Here is an 18581-nt window from a genome sequence, read left to right as displayed (position 1 = left end):
CCTTGGCCTTCTGCTGGTTTCATTTTTTCACTTAGTTGTTCTTATCAAATGCATAGAGCTTTTTATGCAACAGTTTAAAATGACATCTCAGTAACTTTGCAGAAACCTGCTGCTTGTTTTCATTCCTCAGTGGTATTAACTCCATTAAACTTCTTTTGTTACTCAGTTATCCTTGGTAACATCCATGTCTGTGTTCTTCTGATGACTTTTCCAGAGTAAATAAATCTTCCTGTTTGAATTTTCAGGCAGACTTTGCAGTGGAAGCTTTGGCAAAAGCCACCTATGAACGCCTCTTCCGCTGGCTCGTTCACCGCATTAACAAAGCTTTGGACAGGACCAAACGACAGGGAGCATCTTTTATTGGGATTCTGGATATTGCTGGATTTGAGATCTTTGAGGTACTTTACAACTCTAACCAGACTTTCTTTTCCTCTCCATGTTGCTGTGCATTCAGGCTTAATTGTAGAACCTCTTAATGCATGGATGTTCCAAGGCTGCAGGAGGGCTTTGTGTTTTGTATCATTGAGTGCTCTGATAACCTGAATGATAGTGCCAGGAAGTCATGCTCTGGTCTAAACCATTTTCTGTATGTGATGGTTCTACAATTGTTTTTCCTATGACGTGCTACTTTCATATATGAGTAATCCTTTTTCCACTTGTCTCTACAACACACTTGAATGTTGCAGTTTGGGGGAATTGCCTTATGAATTGATTTCCATTTTTACTTCCAAACATGATAAATATTGACACTGAATTAACATTGCTTCCTAATGCTCTTTTTGCAGCTGAACTCCTTTGAGCAGCTCTGCATCAACTACACCAATGAGAAGCTTCAGCAGTTGTTCAATCACACGATGTTTATCCTGGAGCAGGAGGAGTACCAACGAGAGGGCATAGAGTGGAATTTCATTGATTTTGGACTGGATCTGCAGCCTTGCATTGACTTAATCGAAAGACCTGTGAGTTTGTAAAAATACTCTAAGACAAAGAGGTTCAACCTGAGGGTTTGTTGTTTAATGCCTGCAAATTTATGCAGAGATATTTAAAATAGCAGTTGCAGAAAACAAGTTAACTTGAATGATGTGGTCCAAAGACTAAAATACCATGTATTAGTAAAAGGATTTATGCTGAAAGGATTTTGCCCTGATGTCAGCATAGAGCACTGTGGTATTAAGCTACTATTTTTATACTCTTTCCCTTATACTAACAAAAACTTCAGTCCTGTCACTTTCATGCTAAACCATTATAGAAGCTTTACTGTGAATTGGTTAGAAGGCTTTTCAGGACTTAAGGCTCTGTAAATAGTTCAGCAGTATTTTAAAGGTTATGTTACCACAGTATTTTTCTATTCTGGTTGCCCAATATATGGAAGCTGAAGACTTTAAAGCACAAGAAACAGCTGGTTTCAGGAGTGGGCAGGGGTAACAAAGATCACCATTCCTAGAAGGTTTTCTCTCTTTACACATTAGAAGTAAGCCATCAAAATTATTTTGAACTTTTTAATTAACACTACGGCGTTATGGTTACTGTTCTGTACGTTCAGCTGTGTGTCTAGGATGCACAAAATCATTACTGCTAACAATTCAGTGCACCATGAAGAGAAGAGCTGTGCTCTTGTTCGGTGCTGTTTCGTTTTGTTCTTTTTGTGTTGGAGTAGGAGAAGGGAAGTCTCGTTTCAGTTATGAAAATTCTGCTCTTGAAATGCAAAACTTTGGAAAGTTTTGTCTCCTTGGAAGGTAAAATATCTTCCAGAAAGACTGGAGAGTGTTTTCAGTATTGCAGATGTTTAAGTGAATATCCTAAAGTACACTGGGTTACAAGAAGTAACTCTTAAAGCAAATGTTGGTACAGTCCTAATTTTTTGGCACCTGAAATATTTTATGTCATGATGTAGGTAGATATAAACACCTCTTCAAATATGTAAGCTTTGTGTTCATTAGATGCTTTAGAAATACAAATATTTATGACCAGTTTTTCCACTGCATTCCTGTGTACATCACTCTGTCTTCCCCGATTCTGTCAAGCATTTCTGCAGCTGTACAGTGCAGGTGTTGGTTCTTCCCTACTTCATTTTTAAGAACAAGCAAACCCTCGAGCAGTGTACAAAGCTGCTGCGAAACCTAAGCCTGCTGGGTCATTCTGGGTGCTGCTACTGCATATCAGCACAGGGGTTGGTGTGGTGGCCGCCCCAGGAGTATTGAGTGCCCGTGGGGGATAATGATCTGCAGTTTTGCCCACATTAATGCACGACAGTAACTGCTGTAGAAATAACGAGTGTGCTGCTGTGTACATACATGTTGCAGAGATGTTTGGTATGGAGCTCTGGAGGTCATCTATTCCAGGCTCTGCTGAAAACAAGGCTTTGGTCATCACTAGGTCATGTCAGCTGTTTCTGAGCACATCTCCTTTGGAATGAATGGATGGAACCACTCACAATGTCTTCATGGAATTAGATTCCCTCACAGTTTGCTTTAATTTAAATCAAGTGTGAATCAGCTAGACAACTTTTTATTGCAGCATTCAGTGGGGTGTTTAAAATGCAAAATATTAAGAAAATAAACATGTAATATATATCTAAATATTGACATGAATCCATCTGTATTTCAGGCAAATCCTCCCGGTGTGTTGGCGCTGTTGGATGAAGAATGCTGGTTTCCTAAAGCTACTGACAAAACATTTGTGGAAAAATTGGTCCAAGAGCAAGGAACCCACTCCAAATTCCAAAAGCCAAGACAGCTGAAGGACAAAGCAGATTTCTGCATTATTCACTATGCAGGGAAGGTAAGAGACTGATGTTGAGTACTTGGTTAGAAATGTTCATTTGGGGGAACTAATCTGAGGTGTAGGTACCTAATTTAAGAAATACTTGTGCAGGAAGGTGGCCTCGTTTTATTTGCTTGGGCATGTTCAGAAGCACTCTGATGGAACTGTTGTTACCAACAACACATAGAAGTGATATATATTAATATTAAAGTTAAAATTTCAGTTCCCTTTAATTTTGCTGCCAGTTCTTAAAGGTGAGTTTCCTCAAGGTTAAGAGGAATCTATTCTGAATATCTGTTTGCAAGTTGATAGAAGTGCTTTGAGGCTATGCCAGTGCTTGTGTTCCCTCCATTCAGTAGAAGGCTTTGTGTATCCCTCTTTATAACTAGGCTGATGCCTTTATCTTTACTGTTGATTCAGTCTTTATATTTCTGCTGACGGCTGGAGTTCAGAAGCAGTGTGAACAGGTCCATGCTGTTCAATTCTTGACAGCATTTTGTGGAACCTTCATGATCATAATGTCTGCACTATAAGGCCATGCTTGTAAGCAGATTCATGATTAGCTAAGCTTAGTCCTAGTGCTGGTTTTTTGCTCTAATTTAGAAGAAACTAACTATGTGAATTGAACTATCCTTTAAGTTAAGTATTAATAGCTGTTATTATCTGTTTGATGTCACTGCAGCCAACTAGATAATTATAGTAAAAAGTGAAATAAAGAAATTGAATGTGTTGTACCAATATCTAAAATATTAGCTTAGAAACAATCAAATCATCAATTACTGCAGCTAATAGTAAATGAGCTGTGAAATGAAATATTACCTTTAGGTAATCAAAATGAAGTAAAACATCTTTGTACCTGACTACAGGGAAGTAATTCTTCTGCAGAGGAGTTTAGCTCTGTCACACTGAGTGGGTGTTTCTGTGATACTGACACTGCATTGCATCATCCTTCTGGGATAGAAGGCATTTCTCAGTTATCAACCAGCATATATACGTCCTTCAAAGCTGAAATTATTTGTAAAATATCTTTTCCTGCGAGAAATACTACGATGAAAGGGTTTATGTAGAACTGTCATAGGCACAGTAAAAATACTCATTTTTCAGCACGTTCTTAGTTTACTCTTGAAACATTTATCTAAAGTAAATGAAAAAGAGACTAAAGAGAATACATTGTGATATATACAATTTGGCTGCTCTGCAGGTAGACTACAAGGCAGACGAGTGGTTGATGAAGAACATGGACCCACTGAATGACAACGTGGCTACGCTCCTGCACCAGTCTTCTGACAAATTTGTTGCAGAGCTTTGGAAGGATGGTAAGAGATGGTGCTCTGAGTACACAAGTTGTTAGACACTTCTTGTGGATGAGTTATCTGTTTTTGTGCCTGTGATCCCCTTACACTCCATCTGTATGTTGTAAATATCTACGTTTTCTCTGTTTAGTACCAGAAGTACAGAAGAAGCTGAGTGGCTCATATGGTCCCGTGCACATATCCCATTTCTGAGTAGCTGCTTCTCATATTCATTATTTGAACAGATACTCACTACTTTTTAACCTGTGTCAAATTTTATCTGTAATAGCACATCCAAAACTTAATTTGACTTGCTGCTTTGAAGTTCTGTATATAAACAATTGTAGTAGTACTTGCTATTAACAAAGTATCTCATCTTATACGAGCACCAGCACAGTGCAGTGGTGAGTAATACCATGGAAAACTGCATTCCCTACAATAAAATCCATTAGCAGTCATGCTAGTGCTACATATTGCATATTAAAATCAAACACAATATTTTTCCTACTTAACTGCACATTGCTGTTTAGATAGTTTTATGTGCACTTTAGCTTAAAGTATTTCTTGCTGTTTTCACCGAAATAATCCTAGAAATGGCCAAATAAATACTGAGCAGGGACTCCTGTAGTTACTAACATCACAGTGTATTAATAACAATATACTTATGACATACTGTGTATAGTTTCTTACTGCAGGAAGAAAATCAAGCTTGTAATATAGATGATGCTGTAGGTTTATTCTGGATTTCCATCTTCTCAGGAATACTGGCTTGGCTCAGCTGCAAAGAGGTGTTACAATGAATATATATAAAGAACTTTTTGGTTGAGGGTCTATTTCTTTCCTTTTGAGTACATGCATAAAAACAAGTGTTTGGGTCCAGATATTCAAAACCTGCTTCCACAGATAATTGAAATGTGCATGGAATATATTGTGGCCTAATAGCCTTTGTAGCACGATTAAGTCTGCTTGCAATTGATGAACCTGTTCTGTATACTAACTGAAGTGTCTTATATATCTGCTCTTCTGTCTTTCTGTTTTTGCTGTTTCTCTGCCTTAGAGATTCAGAATATTCAGAGAGCCTGTTTCTATGACAATATTACTGGTCTTCATGATCCACCAGGTGAATGGATGTAAAACCGTAGGCCTACTAAAGGCAGGGCTGTTGTATCTACAGGAAAACCATTCTTGCTCGTAGGCTTGCATGAACTTTTTCATTTCATGCTGTATTTAGGTATACCTCCACCAGGCCAATGTTCTGAGTGCATACCTATTCAGTTGCTGCTGCATACATATAGCATCTATATTTTATGCATTGCAGATGAGAAGGTTTGTTGCTTCCTGGTTCTATGTTGAGATGCAGAATTGCTGCTTAAATAATAATTCTGGTAGCTCCAAGTATTTGAGACAATGCATAAGCTATATGACACTATCAAGCTTCTTTCTGCAGTCCAACATTGACAAAACTCTGAAAAGCTGTAGGATGTAGATGTGTCTTCGTGGAGGTGAGGTGAAGGATCTCATAAAATAGAGTGCTGCAGTGGTGGTAGTAAATGAAAAGGTTCTTTTAGATTCGATGGGATTGTCCTTTTATTAAAAACTTTTTTAAATGTTTCACTTTCTTGAAGTTGCAGACTTTTTCTTTTTTCCCAAGGTACTGAAATCAAACCATTCTTAAAAAAAAAAAAAAAAAATTATAAGTATTTAATCCAGCCTCTTCCTCATCCTTCCCTTGTTCCTGTTGCCAAGTTTTGAAGCATGTTAAATCTGTGCATTCAAGCTTTCCCATTTTTACTCAGAGCCCACTGTTTTCTATATACTACATGCTTTAGGAGGAGAGTGATATTTCCTAAGACAATTACTAGACAGTGAGAGTTGAGAAGCCTTAGTCTGTGGGTGATCCCAGTTGTGCTGTTAATAACTGCTCTTGACCTAAACTGAGATGTAACTTTAGTACTGCTTCTGTAAAGATGAGCAGCCTTAGTATAGTTGGTCAGAGACCAAAGAAGATGCACAGTGTCATGATATATTTGCAAAACTTTAAAACAGCCCAGTGCCTTAGAGGTGCCAAAAGCTGAGTGGTGTCCAGTCATCAGTGGTGTCTGTTGGGTGATCGATTCTGATATATTATAAATTAAGCTGATGTGTTCATCTTCTGTAAGGCTGCTTCCCAGTAATTTCTCTCCCACTTCTGATGTAGAACACACATTTGGGATGTGATCTTATGGACAATTTGCCACCTACTTGCTCTTAACTTTAATAAGCTCCTTTGGTTCTTGCATTTCCAACTGCCTGTGGAAGATCTGGGCTCTGTACTACATGAGACTTGCAAGTGGTTATTCAAACTTGTTGCCCTGTATGTTTCAGCCCTTAATTTTCCAGCTTTGTAAAGACCTTTGAAAACCAGATGGGTTTAAGTATGAAACAAAATACTGTAAATACTGATTCATACATACAAAACTAATTCTGGTAGCAATTCCCTTTGCTTTGTTTTGAGTGAATGTGAAGATAACCCAACAAAAATGTAAAGCCTAGATAAAGCTGCTTCTTTCTGGCTGGCCAACTTGTATTTTCTGGAGAACCAACACATTGTGTGTTTCTGCTCAGCACTAAGGACCACCCTTTTCTACTTCTGAGGCAAACTGTTGAACTGATTGTTGACATGAATGTGGAATCCTGTTTTTGTTCATATTTCGGCCATAAGTTCTTTCTGCTGGCAGTCAGATTTGCCATTTTCAAAAGGAACAAACAAGCAAAACACCCAAACAAAAGAAACCAGAGAGATCCTCACCCAAAATGTTTCAAAATCAAAGAAAAGAGTCGTCTCTACTCTGATGCTTCATGGCAGCTTTGAGGTGCTCTGCTGTGCAGTTTTCCTGTGTTTAAAGTGCTCTTTTGGCAAGGGAAATCTTTTCAGATATATATAAAAATTGAAAGAATTATTCAAAATTGCTCACTACTGAAAGTCTAGCAGATAGGCTTTTTCCCCCCTCTTGTCACTGAAATAGTACTATTTCCATCTCTTCTGTAAGTCATTCCTTTCTCTTCTTCGAGTATTCAGTGATACTCGTGTTTAAGAAATACAGTTATCTGACTTCATTTTAAACAGATATGCCCAGATAACTAATTCCAACTGCTCAACCCAGAAATACTTCCTGCTGTAAGAACTCTGATAATTTCCAGTTCCTAGGCAACAGTCTCTCTTCTAAATGTTCAGGATACGTGTTTACTGGTCATGTAGAACTGCAAGTAAAGAGCTGGATGTTTTAGTAGGTTCCTACTAAAGCTACACTACTCTGCTGTATAAGCTTGTGGCTTCTGGTTCCACTGCTTCTGCACAACGTCCCTGGTACATGCTGACTGCCTTGCCTACTGGTGGCATCTCCTGTCATTTGTCCCACAAAGCTTTTGCTGCTGCACTATTGCTCTTCTCTCTTCGCATCTCTTTATACCTGACAAATATTAAGGTTCACTTCATTATTTTCTCTTTTCCTTCCCAGTGGATCGTATCGTGGGTCTGGATCAGGTCACTGGAATAACAGAGACTGCTTTTGGCTCTGCGTACAAGACCAAGAAGGGCATGTTTCGTACTGTTGGGCAGCTGTACAAAGAATCTCTCACCAAGCTGATGGCAACGCTCCGAAACACCAATCCCAATTTTGTTCGCTGCATCATTCCAAATCACGAAAAGAGGGTTTGTGCTCCATCCACTCCTTGAATTCTTTTTCTTTATTAGCGCTGGATTTATTCACGCTGTCCTCATCTTCTCTTTGAAACCAGAAGCCAGGCTTTGAAAAGCTTTCCACACTGACCAAATATGCTTTGGGCAACCTGACCAAGTGGGAGATGTCCCATCCTTGCCCCATGGCAAGGAAGTTGGAATTAGATGGTCTTTAAAGTCCTTTCCAACCCTATCTCCTTGGTTCTGTGAAGAAATATCTTCTCGCTATTCCCAATACATCCCTCATTTAGATAGTTGGCTGAGAAATTTAAACTGCACTTTTTCATGAATAGAAATTAAAGTGTAAAAATCATGCTTGTTTTGTTTATCCAGGCTGGAAAATTAGATCCACACCTTGTTCTAGATCAGCTTCGTTGCAATGGTGTTTTGGAAGGAATAAGGATTTGTCGACAAGGATTTCCAAACAGGATAGTGTTCCAGGAATTTAGACAGAGGTAATAATATGTACAATCTGCTGAGGTTTTTATTTTTTAAGATTTAGAAGTTCCTTCTTAAATAATTGAAGGTGGGGGGAACAACAAAAAAAACAACAAAACAAAGCTGGAACAAAATCCAAAACACTTCTTCTGAAGTGGTTTGAACTTAAATGCTACAGGCTTACTCTAAAGAGAATACAAAAGTGAGAGCAACCTAAACTGCATATCTGGAGAATCTCCTTTGCCACACACTTGTTGACTGCAGCCTTATGGCTTTATAAAAATGTTATTGGTTATTGGTGAACGTAAAGATCTTTTTTTTTTTTTTGCCTTAAAGGTATGAGATCCTTACTCCCAATGCAATTCCAAAAGGTTTTATGGATGGCAAGCAAGCCTGTGAGCGCATGGTAAGTGTTTATGCCTGAATATTGTTAAAACATTGAAAAGTTGAAACAAAAAAAATTGTTCTTAATGTAAAAATGATGTACATTCCTGTCCATTTAGATCAGAGCCTTGGAGCTGGACCCCAACTTATACAGAATTGGACAGAGCAAGATCTTTTTCCGAGCTGGTGTCTTGGCACATTTAGAGGAAGAACGAGACCTGAAGATCACAGACATTATCATCTTCTTCCAGGCAGTCTGCAGAGGATACCTGGCCAGAAAGTACGTGTGCTTTTGAGACTGGATTTTCTTGTGGTCATCTTAAGCCTCTTTGTTAGGGAGCTGGGCTTCAGCATTTCCATCTGAGGATTTTTCTTAAGAAAGCATATTGCTTAAAATATTGTAGTTACGGCCAAGGCAAATAGGTGACTTTTACCTATCCATTCTAACAATAGCTCCTTTTCTTAACCTTACCTGTGTGACGCATGTAGCTGTTTACAGTGTAGGTAGTGACTGCAAAAATCTCTCCTCCTGCTCCATAGGTTCTCAGAAGTGCCTTGGAAAGCTGTTTTTAAGTTAAAGGAAGGTTCATTGTTTAATTCACACTTATTTTGTCTTTTTGAGGACGAAGTCTCTTAACAGTAAGAACAAACAGCTTTTATTATTATTGTTCTGAAAGCAGTGACTCCAGCTCTTTCCTAGCCTTTTTAATGTAAGGAATGAATACTCGTAAGTCACATAGTCACCCAAACTCAAAAATAAACCTTTTATGGTCTACAAGTGTTCAGGGGTTGGGTAACCTTTAAAACAAGCAAGCAGAGCCCTTGACAGATGCTTTACTTAGCTGTATTTAACATTAAATGTTTTTCTTTCTCTGTCTTCAGGGCCTTTGCAAAAAAACAACAGCAACTGAGTGCACTGAAAATCCTGCAGAGGAATTGTGCTGCATATTTAAAGCTTAGGCACTGGCAGTGGTGGAGAGTCTTCACAAAGGTTTGTTATGTTCTGTCACTTTCTCTGACTTAAGTAAATACGTGAATGCAGATTCTCATGTGTTCATTCTGAATCTTTATAGGTGAAGCCTCTTCTCCAGGTGACTCGCCAGGAAGAGGAACTTCAAGCCAAGGATGAAGAATTAATGAAGGTTAAAGAAAAACAGACAAAAGTGGAAGCAGAACTTGAGGAAATGGAAAGGAAACATCAACAGGTTTGTGCCCCAGTCAGCTTTTAGGATATGGAATTTGTATTGCACTACCTTCTGGGTGAGGGAGGCATCTGTGATCAAAGCTCTGTTCTTATCAGGCAAGCTAACTGTTTTCTTAATGCTTGACTAAAAGCTGAAAGAGGAAGATAAAAGGAAAGCATTTCTTCAGGAATAGAGACAGCATATTTAAAAAAAAAAAAAAAAAAAGTAGTTCTGTTGTTATTTCCTGGTTTTTGGAAAACCTCAGTAGCAGCAGCAGCTTTTTTATCTTCAGATATGTTTTTGGGGTGAGATACTTCCATCGTGTGCCAGTGCTGCTTAAGGCATAGGGAAACAATTATGGCAGTAGCTGGGCAAAGCTGAAAATGAATTTTTGGTAAGACTGATACCAAATTGAAGAACAGCTGAAGAAGTATGTCACTGAAGACAGACCTGTATTTATCACTGTCATTTGAGGCATGATATTACTGTGGTTTGGATATCTTGAATGGGGGAATGTTAATTCATGTTCCTGAGTTTACACAGTGACTGCAAATACCAGTTCAAACACTGCTCTGCTACTGCAAGGGCAGTCCTGGAAAACAGGCACTTCCCTCCTCTTTGTGCCACTAGTAGAACAGGGCAAGTGGTGCAGGTGCCCTGCTGGGGTCTGACAGGGACACAAATGAGTGAATATTGCTGTAGTGCTGCTTCTAGAGTTGGTGCCTTCTGGACTGTGCTGAACCCTGTGCTAGAGATGTTCATTTTTGCATGTGGACCAGGGAGTCTTGAGCTGGAGCAGAAGTTGACGTTTAGGTAACTCTGTAGTTGCCATTTGTCTGTAGTGTCTCATGAAGGACTTCAGAATGTTAAGTTGCTACTACTCTACTACTTTTTCCTTAATATTTGCAGCTCCTAGAAGAAAAGAACATTCTTGCAGAGCAGCTACAGGCTGAGACGGAGCTCTTTGCAGAAGCTGAGGAGATGAGGGCTCGCTTGGCTGCCAAAAAACAAGAGTTGGAAGAAATTCTCCATGACTTGGAATCCAGGGTTGAAGAGGAAGAAGAAAGAAATCAAATATTGCAGAATGAGAAAAAGAAAATGCAGGGCCATATTCAGGTATGCTTCTTGGTAACTGGAAATGGAAAAGAATGCAAACAGAACAGTTAAAAGGATGGGAATGCTTGCTTACCATCTCCACAGTGTGGAGGAAGTTAGATCCTTAGCACCACATATGGAATACAGCCAATTTGATTCTTTCTTTCTTCTTACTGTCTTCAGTCTGTTTAGCTTTCTGTGTATTCCAGAAGTATGAGAGTGAGGAAAGAAGGAGAAATGTAAAAAATGCAATGTTGGATTTACTGCATATTCAGATGGAGGATTAATGGCAGCAAGCACTTCCTGAGTGAGCAGGAAGCTGCAATGGCTGCTTGCCTGCTTTCTTCTAGAGGCTGATGGGATGATATCAATTTTAAGGGAAATGTTTCTTTTCAACATAAATGTAGTGAAAATCCTTTAGCTTCAATGAAAGAAAGACAGCTTCATCTCCTTTGAGTTGCTTGTTTTTTCTGAAATTTTTGAAGATGAGTTAGATGTTTCCTTTTGAACATCTGGGGCCTTTAAAACCTTTACTGACTGAGGGTTTCCCCAAGAGCTTAACTGTCTTTCAGCAGAGTACTTGGTGGAGAGACAAACCTCACCTCCCGTGGCTCTTGATGCCTTTTAGTAAGTATCCGTGAATGAGCAGAAGCACAGTACATCACTACATTTCTGCTGGTATCTAGGTACTTCTGCCAATCTCAAAGCCATTCCAGTTGTAGAATTGAGCTCTAGATTCAAATAGAAATCAGGGACTGTTATCCTGTGGCATCTTTTCCCCACCACGTATGCTTTTATACCCCATTTGGATGCAGTATCCTAGGAAGTTGTTGACATGCAGCCCAACCTATCTTGGTTATAATTAAATAGTGCTGGGTCCCATTTCCCTCTGTGGTAGATTTTTATTGTATGTGAAGAATTAGGTAGGTGAAAGATTGTGGTGGAATGAGTGTACATTTCCTAGGCAGCATATTTCAGCCAAACCTAAAATACAGAGTGTAAAAAATTCCACATGTGTCACATGACACTTAATTTCATTACCAGCTTATTGATAGTGTAGATGAATCTGACAAAGTAAAAGTATTTTTTTGGTTTTATTTGGGGCAACTGTTTTTTTTTTCAAAATAATGTATTTTTTCCACTAAGTAAAAGAAGAAAAATATTAACACATAGGTAACCTGGAAAATACACACATGCAATTGCCTCTCTTCCCAGGACCTAGAGGAACAGCTGGATGAGGAGGAGGGAGCTAGGCAGAAGCTGCAACTTGAAAAAGTGACAGCTGAAGCTAAGATCAAGAAGATGGAAGAAGAGATCCTACTGTTGGAGGACCAAAATTCCAAATTTTTGAAGGTGAGGCTAGTATGCTTGGTAGAGATTCTCCTCAGAAATAACAGTAATACCAAGTGACAGCAGCAACTTCAGATATTTTGAGACTCTGTTGCCTTTAGAGTTTGTGCCTGAAGACTTCTGGGGTTTCAGCAGGTTGAAGCTGAGACTTAAAGCTGCTTTAGAAGTGGCCTTTAGAAGGGCCATGCTTTCCATGTGTTTCTTGAGAGTTTTCAGTCAGAGTTTAATGCAGTGTTTGTCATAGCTACTGTTGTTCTTTGGTAGCTCTACAGATGCTACTATTCTCTGTGGACTATACAGGTGTTCTGAGACTTAAATGATAGGCAAAGAAACCAGCCCTCCCAGCTGTTAATCCCACGTGTCACGTTCTTGGGAAATAGATGTTCATGTTTCCATTTTATTTCAGTTTATTCCAATTGATCAGTCACATGCAATAACACTTGTATAGAATGCTGTGTGAGATCTCTGTGGATTTTTGTACCTTGAATTGTTTGTGCTGTTCAGAGACTCTTAGAGACATTGAAGTAATTCCTCTCCCACTCACTTCTCTCCTAACTAGGAAAAGAAGCTGATGGAGGATAGAATTGCTGAATGTACTTCTCAGCTGGCTGAAGAAGAAGAAAAGGCCAAAAACCTGGCCAAACTGAAGAACAAACAGGAGATGATGATCACTGATTTAGAAGGTGTGTTCTTTTACATCTGCCTATCAGCAGCTTTGAGGTCATGCTAGAAAGGATTGGATCACTTACAGCAATGTATAGATATCTGGCTTGGTCTTCTAAATGTACCCTTACATGTATATGCCTTAATAGCTTTTGTTTGTTATCTAAACTTTGCAAGAAATGTTGTGTTCTTGCAAGGCTTGTTGCATCTGGCTCCTCCGTGTTGTTCTTCAACTCATGTTACAGTTTTTAGAATCCATTTCATTTACAGATGCATTCAGGAATTCGTGATGTTGCACGAATCCCTTAGTAACAAGGTAAAGCATCTGTCTCTTAGGAATTTCTATGCTTTTCTGTAATAACCTCTTAAAAAAACATTTCTGAAAGAATGTTATTAGCCATTCATTTATTCAAAAAAAAAAAAAATTAGAAGCCTGAGCAAACATGAATTATTTTGTTTTTCTCAATGTTTTGTATATCTGAAATGGTTCCATTTTTCTGTCCATTTTTTCTGGATTGTTTAACAGTTTTGTCACAGATTGAAGCTGCCCTACGTATACATGTAACCCTTCTTAATTTGAAAAGTAAAATAAATGTATTAAAAACCCTTATGATTGTACATAGCTATTACACAATGTGAATAGAGTGCCAAGTTGAAATTGCAGAATGTAAGGCAGAATTACTCTGTGCCCTAATTTGGAAATAGTTTTTCACCAGCTATATAATGGCCTGTCTTGCCACATCTTTTAAAACTGAGGTGCTTATGGAAGAATACCAGAGCTACGTTTTCCCTGTGTAGGTAGGTGTTGAGCTAATAGGGATAGAAGGAGATTGATGTGCCTTTTCTTTAAAAATCATCTTCTATGGCAGAGGCTATAAGTTGGGAATGAGTAAAACTGGAAAATAATTCTGGAGTCACTGTTTGCTTGAATCAGGATTAGTGGTTTTGAAGGTATTTGACAGATGTGTTTGGTTATGGTGCCATTCTGAGATTGATGACCGAAAAATGGAAATTAAAGCTTAAATGTAAGGCACGCAATTTCTTGGCTAGCAAAGCACCATAGAATAATATTTACTCTTGGCAGTGGTTCAAGAAGCCTTAAAACTTTCTCTGCCTGGGTCTTGGTGCTGTTGGGCACTCAAATTTAGACCGAAAAAACAATTAATTTTGCTGTGAGATTTCTTGTGTCTTCTCACTGTCTGGTGGCAGCGTTCTGACTAAAGCTCCTCAGAAATATGATGTCAAAACAGAAGGAAAAATGCCTTTTTTTTTTTGTTTTGTAAGAAACTTTTTAGAGGGAGAGGATTTTCCAGAAAAACATACTGATGGTCTGAATTACCCTGGGTGGCTGTGACAGATCATTCTTGAGCATCATAGCTCTCTTTCCATAAAGAAGATGAGGGCCTGAACCAGTAGCAAGCTTAGAAAGTATGGGAAAGAAATCTATATATAAAGAGAACCCACAAAATATTAACTGGCCTAATAATTATGCTCTCGTATGTGGCATTATACTAATTCTGTGCTAAATATCAGTGGTTTGGAAAACTTCCTGTGGCTCCAGTGTGTTGCACAGCTGGCCATTAGCTGACTGCAGGTAGTGACTGCACTAACAACAGGCAGATGGATGAGGTGCATTGATAGAGCACTGATAAGTGGATGTTTTTCACAAAGAAATGCCTCAGGGCAGGAGTATCTCAACTGAGAAAGTTTAAAGTTTGCAAAGCCTTGCTGAATATCAGTGGGATGTGGTAGTGGCACAGATGCTTCCATAAAACTGTTTGTCCAAACTTTCTTAAGCCTGTACTTTCCAGTAGATGTTTTGGAGCCTTGCCTTCCCCTTCAGAAGCTGTGCACGGTGTCACTTTTTCCAGACCTTTGCTGATCTTCATTTTTGAATCCTCGTGCATGTGATCGTCTGTCCTAGCAGTTCAGACTGCTCTTCTGCCAGACCCCATTCCTTACTTTCTGTTAAAGCTGAGTTGTTTCTGTTTCCTTGCTTCAAACTTTCTGCTTCCTCAAGCTGACTTTTTCTGAACTTTTTCTGCATCATGAAGTTTATCTCTCCCAGTCAACATTCTAGCTAGAAACTGGGTGAAAAATTGACTTAATATTAATTAAACTTCCACCCCTCCTGCCACCCTGTTCCCTTGTCCACAAACCTTTGGAGGATTATTAGATTAAAAAGAAAAAAACAAAAAAACAAAAAAAACCTTACAAATCTTTGTCACTTCTACAGAGCGCTTAAAAAAAGAGGAGAAGACACGTCAGGAATTAGAAAAAGCTAAAAGAAAACTGGATGGTGAAACAACAGATCTACAGGACCAAATAGCTGAGCTGCAAGCCCAGATTGAGGAGCTGAAGATCCAGCTGGCCAAGAAGGAGGAAGAGCTGCAGGCTGCTCTTGCAAGGTCAGAGCACAGTGGGGTTTATGAGGAATGGTAGAAAGCTGCGTTCCATGACTGCTTTGAGTTAACTGTAAGCATATTGGGATGGGAGTGTCAGCACAGACACCAGTTCACATCTGTCAGAGGGAATCTGTAGACATCAGCGTGCTCTGAGCAGGCATGGCCAAACCAGGATTGAGTGTTTTATGTGTCCTTGCATTACAAAGAGTGCAGTGTACAACAGTGTACAAGAGTTGGAGCTCTGGAAGCTGTTTGGTCCCCAGAGTTCAGACTCAAGAGGGAAAAACGTTTAATTGTCAGTGAGTCATAGTACTTTCCATGGCTAGGTGGGAAACAAATGATCAGGACTTGTGTGATAGTCTTGCTGTTGCAACAATATGATATAGATGAAATGCATTTTTATTTTTTGTGTAGGGATCTATTATGTTGCAGAAAGAATTCAGCAGACAGTGCGTTTTTGGAATGGTGTTGAATGAGATCTGCAAAACTAGAATATTTGGATGTTAACTTGAAAAGTTTGATCATTCTTACAGTGCATCTTACAGCACTGTGATTGTCAAGACATTAAGAAAGCCACTGCACAATTTATCTGAAATTTTACAATATGTGTTTTTTCTAAGCTATTGTGTATATAATTAATGCCAGACTTATGAGAACAAAGAAATATTATTGACTGTTGTGCCTTTGTTTAACAGAGGTGATGAAGAAGCAGTTCAGAAAAACAATGCACTTAAAGTGATAAGAGAGTTGCAGGCCCAGATTGCAGAACTGCAGGAGGATCTTGAATCTGAGAAGGCATCACGCAACAAGGCAGAAAAGCAGAAAAGAGATTTAAGTGAAGAGTTGGAGGCTTTAAAAACTGAACTGGAAGATACCTTGGATACCACTGCAGCACAGCAAGAGCTGAGGTAGGGTCATGTACCTGTGTAACAAAGCATTGATAAAATTAACCTTTCATTTACTAGAGATTAAAATGGTGTTGGTTTTGGTTTTTTTTTTTAATTTATAACTGATGCTTGCTCTAGGACAAAACGTGAGCAGGAGGTGGCTGAGCTGAAGAAAGCAATTGAAGAGGAAACCAAGAACCACGAAGCACAGATCCAGGAAATCAGGCAGAGGCATGCTACTGCCCTGGAAGAGCTCTCTGAACAACTTGAGCAGGCCAAAAGGGTGAGCAGAAAATGAATTACAGAAATGCATTGTTCTGCTTCTGGGTTTTACATAAGTGATGTGACTGTTCTGGGACCTTCTGCTCACATGTGCAGAGCTAAATTGTCTTTATTTGTACATACATTACTGTTGTAATTGAACCAAATGTACTGCATGTGAATATATTGAAACTCCTGGATTTGGCATCTGTGTGAAAAGCCTTGATTGCTCTTGGAAAGAATACACCTACAGATAAAATCATGTGCGAGTTATCCAGCAATCCTCATGCTTATTTGGTGAAAAGTAGTTCACAGCATGAGCAATCAACAGAATGCTTCCAAATATGGGCACTGTAGCATCAGCACTCAGAAATAACGAGCTCTGAGTGCAGGTACTGTGAAGTTCTTCCAGCCACTCCAACTCTGCACTTGCACTGGGAACTCCAGTGCTAGGTATGTGTGGAGCATCTGGCCCATCTGTACAGCTATTGTCTTCTGTGGTAACCACCACCAGAGCAGGTAGGAGGAGGCACTCCTTTGTTATTAGCCATAGGTAGTATTATTTCTACTGGTGGGTGTTTTGTTCAAGAGCAGAATTATTCCAACACTGCCAAAAAGAGCATTTAGCTTATGTGATGGCAGTCTTGGTCATTCACAAATATATCTGTGGACAGTTCATAAGCTGTAGACCTGTTTTTATATAGGGAATAACTCACAGAATTCTTTAACTGAAAATACTGAGTGAGAAATGCAGCAGTTAAGCTGCTGGAAAATGAGTTTTTTTCACTTGAATATATTGCATACTCTGCTTCTTGTTTAATAAATGTCAACAATAGGGCATGAAAAATGAAAAAAATACCCTGCAATCTTAAACAAGGGTCCTCTGAGAAAATGGTGTCAGTTTTGGTGAGAATGGAACAAATAGAACTAGTAATAAGAATGGACCTTAAAAATAATTGGCGTAAGAGGTGTTTCAAAAGATTTTTTTGACAAATGTCAGTGCAGTGGTGGAAAGTGCTTTGTTATGCACTTCCAGGCTGCTATGCCTACTAAAATCAGGGCAACTTCAGCTGATATCTTTCCTTTTATTTCTGTGAGATGAGCCATGCTGATCTGTTAATGGGCACATTCCTTCCTACTTACAGTGCCACTCTAACAGTCATTCCACAGCACTGATGTCCCAGATCTTACTGAAGTCACAGAGGATCTTGTGGTGCTCACTGATACCTGTAATGTGTGAAAGTGGATTAACTTGCAGTAACTCACATTTGTCTAACATGCACAGAATGTTACCTGGCAACATTTTAAGCACTCTGCTTGCAGCTTGCTGAGTGCTTGTTTTATCTTTGAACTCGTAAAGTGGATTTGCTGGACTGCGTTATTTTTTTTTTAGCAGATTCCTTTATTGATATATGTAACAAAGTGTTGAATTTCTTTCATTTTTTTTCTTTTCTAGTTCAAAGCAAATCTTGAAAAAAACAAGCAAGGCCTGGAGTCTGACAACAAGGAGTTGGCCTGTGAAGTGAAGGTGTTGCAGCAGGTCAAGGCAGAGTCTGAGCATAAGAGGAAGAAGCTTGATGCTCAGGTACAAGAACTAACTGCTAAGGTCACAGAAGGCGAAAGACTGAGGGTGGAGCTGGCGGAGAAAGCTAACAAGCTGCAGGTAAGGCTTTGTGGAAGTCCTAAGCTGCTGAAAAATAGGCAAGAAAGTGAAAACTGCAGAAATAACTGGGCAAAACATCCTTCAAAGATGTAGCGAGGTCTGCAGGAATTGGGCTCCTGGTGGATGTGGGAAGTGACCCCAGTCACGTTGCTGGTGTGGGCTTCAGGAGCCTTAAAGTGATGACATACCTCTGAAAGAAATAGCCCCAAAAGCTCAGGTTTATGTTCTGACTGTCCAGCTGTGTAATAATTAATAGTGCCTTCTAAGTGCATAGCTTCCCATCCTGGAGAACAAACCTTGTAGGAGGCTTTGCCAGGCCTTCAGGTTTGATCTTGGATAGAGGATGGAGCAGACTGGGCTGTTCTCATTTGGAGGTGTGAGCAAAATGTGCTGAAAGTCACTGGTTTCCTTTTGTGCTTCAAAGTTGGGATCTTGACAGATAAGGATTGCAAGTCCCATTATTTGGGAATTAGAGAAA

General features: G+C 39.3%; 1 protein-coding gene across 3 annotated transcripts in view; it reads left to right on the top strand.

Moving 5' to 3' along the window:
* The window catches only part of MYH10 (myosin heavy chain 10), a 93520-nt gene that overhangs the window by 63059 nt on the left and 11880 nt on the right, over nt 1-18581 (top strand). For all 3 annotated transcript variants that reach the window (XM_031599203.2, XM_031599205.2, XM_031599204.2), the window contains 17 exons: nt 246-398; nt 786-959; nt 2608-2781; nt 3965-4079; nt 7553-7746; nt 8107-8228; nt 8548-8617; nt 8715-8875; nt 9478-9586; nt 9669-9800; nt 10689-10895; nt 12090-12227; nt 12784-12907; nt 15124-15295; nt 15988-16200; nt 16318-16462; nt 17897-18103. In XM_031599203.2, coding sequence (XP_031455063.1) covers nt 246-398; nt 786-959; nt 2608-2781; nt 3965-4079; nt 7553-7746; nt 8107-8228; nt 8548-8617; nt 8715-8875; nt 9478-9586; nt 9669-9800; nt 10689-10895; nt 12090-12227; nt 12784-12907; nt 15124-15295; nt 15988-16200; nt 16318-16462; nt 17897-18103 — 2610 coding nt within the window. The remainder of the gene's footprint in view (nt 1-245; nt 399-785; nt 960-2607; nt 2782-3964; nt 4080-7552; nt 7747-8106; nt 8229-8547; nt 8618-8714; nt 8876-9477; nt 9587-9668; nt 9801-10688; nt 10896-12089; nt 12228-12783; nt 12908-15123; nt 15296-15987; nt 16201-16317; nt 16463-17896; nt 18104-18581) is intronic.

The sequence above is a fragment of the Phasianus colchicus genome, chromosome 20 (genome assembly GCF_987193195.1).
Source record: "Phasianus colchicus chromosome 20, bPhaCol1.hap1.1, whole genome shotgun sequence".
In the NCBI taxonomy this organism is placed as follows: Eukaryota; Metazoa; Chordata; class Aves; order Galliformes; family Phasianidae; genus Phasianus; species Phasianus colchicus.
The sequence above is the reverse complement of the archived record's forward strand: the minus strand, read 5'-3'. Positions and strand labels throughout refer to the sequence as shown.